Source organism: Parasteatoda tepidariorum, chromosome X2 (genome assembly GCF_043381705.1).
Source record: "Parasteatoda tepidariorum isolate YZ-2023 chromosome X2, CAS_Ptep_4.0, whole genome shotgun sequence".
Taxonomy (NCBI): Eukaryota; Metazoa; Arthropoda; class Arachnida; order Araneae; family Theridiidae; genus Parasteatoda; species Parasteatoda tepidariorum.
The window spans coordinates 25,491,399-25,497,276 of record NC_092215.1 but is presented as its reverse complement, the minus strand read 5'-3'; the positions used below and the strand labels follow the sequence as shown (position 1 = coordinate 25,497,276).

General features: G+C 31.4%; 1 protein-coding gene across 1 annotated transcript in view; it reads right to left on the bottom strand.

Moving 5' to 3' along the window:
* The window catches only part of LOC107448352 (neuroligin-1), a 22,210-nt gene extending 16,535 nt beyond the window's left edge, over positions 1–5,675 (bottom strand). Inside the window, exons 1-3 of the mRNA XM_043049834.2 lie at positions 5,530–5,675; positions 3,973–4,158; positions 2,022–2,835 (exon numbers count right to left, since the gene is read on the bottom strand). Of these exons, the coding sequence (XP_042905768.2) occupies positions 2,022–2,835; positions 3,973–4,144 (986 nt within the window). The 5' untranslated portion in view covers positions 4,145–4,158; positions 5,530–5,675. The remainder of the gene's footprint in view (positions 1–2,021; positions 2,836–3,972; positions 4,159–5,529) is intronic.
* Between the last annotated feature and the right edge of the window lie 203 nt (positions 5,676–5,878).

The window sequence follows — 5,878 nt, the reverse complement described above, 5'->3', positions numbered from 1 at the left end:
TATATATATATATATATCCGAAAGTTCTTATTTCTTATGATTTAACACATTTTCTGAATAAAATTTAAATTTATAAAATCCATTTTTCAACTTTATTTTCCTCCTTTTCACATTAAAACATTTTCGGCAAATGGTTTTTAAGTATTTAAATTTATTTCAAGGCACAGGTATCTAGCGTTTAAAAAACCGTCGTGTTTTCGTTTCCTTTTAAATAGCTAGTCATGGATTATTTTAATAGTTACTCAATAATTCGTAAAACATTTCTTAAAACATTTTGATTCAGATACTTTTTGTTCTTTTTACTTTTTAATCTTTCTTTTTTATGGAAATGATCTCGAATTTTTCCGACTTACCAGGAGCATTAAGGAATATTCAAATTATGATTGACTATTAAATTTATCCGAAGTCTATAATTTAGATTTATTACATAATATTTTAAATTGTTTTCCATGTAAGATATGTTCTATTGAGTTATCACTATAACTTTTATTTCAATATACATATATACCATTTTATCATCCATCTACAGTAGCTAAACAGCAGACCTATTTAACCACCAAAGTATTTTTTCTCTAATGCCCTCCCGATTGATACTCATCATTCAAGTTTCAGTAGGACAGATTTGCAGGTCACTCTTTCCGGGCACTATATAAGGTGGGCCAACATTGATCCCATAGGACATGTAGTACGGAGAATGAAAGAATATCCATGGCCTGTCTGGGATTCGAACCCAGGACCTCTTTGATGTAAGGTTTGCTTTCTATCCACTACACAGTCTCGTCGGCTCCTTCAAGATATTAGAACCAATATAATTATATATTTTTCTCATCAGTTATTTCTGATCTATTTGTCTATATTTACTATTACTTTATTAGTCTTTCTGGTGTGAATTAATTTAGCCAATTAGTTTTTAAAAGATACTTAATGAGTTTTTTTTTGCAATAAATATGCTAATATTAACACATTGTTTACTGATGAGGGCGCCCGTAGGCTGAGTAGTAGCGCTTCGCTTTCCCACGACACAGGTCCTGGGTTCGATCCTCGGGCCGGACAAAGTTGACTCAGCCTTTCAATCCTTCAGTGGGTCGATAAATGAGTACTAAACACTGGGGGTTTCGCGTTCGGCTGACCACCTAACCGGAACATCTGCGTCTGCACCCCAGAGCCCAATTTCAAGAAAACTGAGATGGGCACAGTAGGCCTTGGCCCTCCATGGGCTGTCACGTCACTGAGTTTAGTTCAGTTTTACTGATGAGGAGATTATTCGTTTTATTCATGTGCAAATGGTGTTGACTTTCGAGGAGATAATTCGTCATTGCGCTTACAATGTCAAGTAATACGTTATAAGCCAACAACGTTAGAGCAAAAAATCTATATTTAGAATGTTTTCCTAATTTTTCACGGGTAAAAATAGCACCATTTCTAAAAGCTTCAAGCATGATCTTTAAAATTGTGCCAACAGTTTTATAAAGTAACAATTGCTGGTAAAGGAAGGATGGTGCACATAGAGCCTCCTACTGACCTACGGTATAAAAGTGGTTAAAATTGTTGTTTTTGACCCACCTACTGCATAAATGTGTTTAAAAGTGTTACTTTTGGCCTACTGTTTAAAAGTTCTTTTATTTTTGACCGACTGTATAGAAGTATTTGAATTTGCTGACTTTAAACTGCTATATAAGAGTGTTGTTTTTGACCAGCTGTATTAAAGTGAGCGTATAATTTTGCGACCCATTTGTAAACGCTGATACTTTTAAAATATAAATGCTTTATTAACCAAATTTAAGGCAATTACAACAAAATAAAAATGTCAATTTTAAGGCAATTAATTGCCGCTTAACTGTATCATTAAAAACAAAAGTTTCTAATAATAAATAATATCAATATTTAAGGACTTTTTCGTCCATTGAGCAATGAATAATTTATTTCAGAAGCCAATCTCCTTCAGATGTTCTCTACCTTAATTTTTAAATATCAAGGAAATCGATTTAAAAGTGATATGTTCATACATTACCAAAACTTACCCACTTTTGACAAAATTAATTAAATATGTCATTACTGCTTCAGAAAATATCCTTTCATTATCGCTGAAGTTTTTTGGCAAATACCCTGGATATCCAAGTACTGGTGTTCCAAATATGTATTCAAGAGCTTCACAAAAACATCGTTGCTTTTCTAAATATTTGTCACCTTCTGTTTGATAATTAAATACGTAAAAATATACAACACTTTGACCTTCAGAATGATAATTAGCAGCTCTAATTACAGGAGCAACAAACAATGCATCCCCAAGAGCATCCAATGTGCTTTCTAAAACGTTCACGTTGTGTTGAGGGGTCTTAGACCAGTCTGTGTATTCATTTATAATAGTAAGAAATATTTCTTGAAGATGATAGCTAAATATGTTTCTAACTAACGTTCTTAAAAGCTTATCTCTGCGCCCAATACCAAAACCTTCAGATTCCTCTTGTTGGGTCACTTGGAAGTAAGAAGTGGATTTTGATATCCCAAACATAACCTCAATTGAGTCAATCGGGTATTCCTCACTCTGTACTTCCAACAAGGTTTCTGGTTCACCTTGAATCACAATACCATCAATAGTTGGTCCAAAACCCGAAAGAAATGTTGGTACTTTAATATCAACTCCAAGTATATCGGAAACAGATCTTTGTCTCAAACATTCTAAAGTTATAGCTGGGTCATTAATTGGGCATTCAAGAGTGCTAGATAGCTTCTGAGCATATTGATTGGCTTCTCTAGCTATTGCCCATGGACTTAAAGCAGACCCACTCAGCATGATGGCGCGATGAAAAAGGCCTAAGGGAAAAAGTGAAGAACCTGTGAAAATATAAGTGTAAATAAGTTACCCTGAAACAAATTTTAACACAAAATATCATAATATATANTACAAATATATACATATATATATATATATATTCTATGTTTTTTCATATTTAAAATTAAGGGGAAGATAAATAGTACGTCGTGGGGAAGTATTTGTGAAATATTAAACACTTAATATAAATAACAAGTGCATATTGTCAGTAATTGCTTTAATACTGTAATTGGGTTATTAATGCTAGAATATAGTACATACATCATATATATTATGCATCATATATATTTTATGTTAAAAATGTAATTTTAACTCACAAAAAGATGTTAAAATTATTTTGTGAAATTTATATTGAGCGTCTACTTGGTCAAATGTATTATTACGTTATGGTACAAATGTTTAGAAGCCATAATTCTAACAAATATGAGGTCTGATTATATTTTATATTTATCTATTTGTAAAACCTTGCATTTTCACAAATTCCGCACATTTAACACGTTCACGCCGTGGTGACCCACCGGTGGGTCACGCTAGATTGTCTCATCGTGGCAGCGCACCGGAGTAAAAACTGGTTACAATAAATTTAATTTTTTAGTTTTTTTCCGGGAATAATAAAAACCCATTACTATCAATTGCTTTTAACGGATGCAATTTTTATATTGAATTGCTTCCTCGCCGTGATAAATTTCCTTACAGTGAATTGTTATTGTTGAGAATAGATTAACCCCTCCCGAATATTATCTAATATTGAAATAGTTCTTCTACCAGTATTTTCTCTATTCCCGTACCAGTATTTTCATTTTTCCCGGCGTGAACGTGTTAAAGAAAATTCAAGGCAACTAAGATAGCAAGAGTAAGATAAAAACAGTTTATAATACATTTGAGCATTTTTATTTATTTCTTTGATTAAATGTTGCGTTGCTTTTAACGTAATAATAATTCGTGGAAAATTTAGCAAGCATCAAAATTGTTTCAATTCTACAACCATCGACATTTTACCTATCCATATTTAAGAATGACATTTCATAGAAATATTTAGAAATTGAATTATTATTTTAATAATTTGAAACTTATTAGAAATAGTAAACTTAGCACATGTGGAAGTTCACTTTACTTTTAAAGGTTAAACAAGTAAATACCCTTTGTCATTGGAGAAAGAACTAGAAAATGTACTAGAGCAGCTCCATGTCCTTGTCCTAAAAGAGTGACATTTTTAGAATCCCCGCCAAATTGTGCAATGTTTTCTTGAATCCAATGCAAAGCAGCGATGAGGTCTGTAATTCCGTAATTCCCTCTTGCTGATCCCTCCATTATCGGTAGAAAACCTTAAAATAATCGTATTATATCTATAACACTTTTAGTCATTGATATAAGCGTAAATTTAAATATTACTCACATAGTAATTGGATAATACCCTACACTGTAAAAAACTCCGGATCAAATTACTATATTTATTACCAAAACTTTGGGTGCATCATCCGTAAGATCCATTTTTACCGTAATATATTATCGTATTTGCATTTTTTTATGTATATAACGTATACCGAATTGAATGAAGGTTATTGTTTATTCATCAATTTATTTGCGGACATTTTGAAGCTAAATTTATAATCAACATAGTAAAATCCATAAAGGTAATATAAAAACGCATTGAATAAATTTTGACATTAATCACTCTCAATAACCAAAATTTAATAGCCATAAATTGCCACTTAATTTCCAGAGAAGTAGAAAACTTCAAACCAATAAAATTTTTAAAGTCGGTTTTGGCAATAATTAGTGAAGTACTGAACGAACGCTCTAAGTTTGCCCGCATGGGAGCAGCAAGCTAAAAGCTTTGAAAGTAATCACGTGGTTTTAAGAGACCACGAGAACTCAGCAGAGGTAATGCCGATATATTGCAAAGGAAGTTGTATCGTGTCCATCAACTTTTATGTCCTACGTGTAGAGAATCTTTCTCCTGAATCAAATAAGTAAATATTTTTTTTTATTCAACTATTTTTTGTGGAATCTTGATGAGAATACTTGGCAACAATTTATCATCAAAATGATTCTTGACAAAAACTTTTTTTCGCTTACTGATAACTTAATGTAAGGGTTACTTTCACAGAATTATAAATACATCTTCGTATCTAAATTTTTAAAAAAGCTTTTTAAAGATCTTTAAGATCAGAAATATTTTCTATTCATTAAAGATGAGTCGAAAATTTACAGGTTTATACAGGTTTAAAACTGGCCACTAAAATATTACATAGTACTTTTTGTAGTGTTATTTATCTAATTCGAGTTATTCAGTGATTTTACTGTAATTACTACATTAAATATTACGGAATATGTGATTTTTAGTTTCGTAACATGCTCCGTTAAAAACGGTTTTTACTGTAAAATGTACTGGCACCCTAGATGCGGGTGCTTCTTACTGTAATTTGATGCGGTTTTTTTACAATGTAAATGGAGCCATATTTCTTTAAAGATAATCATTAATAGCAGAAGCATTCATTCGTTTTTATTTTCTAAATGTCCATGCATTAATGTAATAAAAATGGTTAATTTAAAAGCATGGCGAAAGCATAAGTTTTGTAGATTAAAAAAAGTAGGAGCAGCAATTTTTTATATTAATTTTAAAAGAAACGATAAGATAAAATGATTTCAAACAACACACCTTTTTCGGTATTTGTGAAATGCTTTCTACTTACCAAAAACACCAAGTCGAAAGTTAACTGTGATTGCAACTACCTTTCCGTAACTGGCCAATACACTGCCATCATAAGGGTTACCAGCATTCCATTCAAAAGACTCTCCATGTATAAAAACTAGAACCGGTATAAGATTTCGCCCTCGATGTTCTGAAAAAAAATATAAGTGTTTGAAACAAACTGTTAATAATGTGACATTATTGTTTTAAGTAATAATATAAATACTTTTTTTTAACTAAACTTTTAATGAATATAATAAGAATCTTTGACAGCGGGAAAAATTCCACGCACCTTTTTAATGAGAAAAAGGTTTTTATTTGCTACTTCTTTTTATGATTTGTTTCGTTCT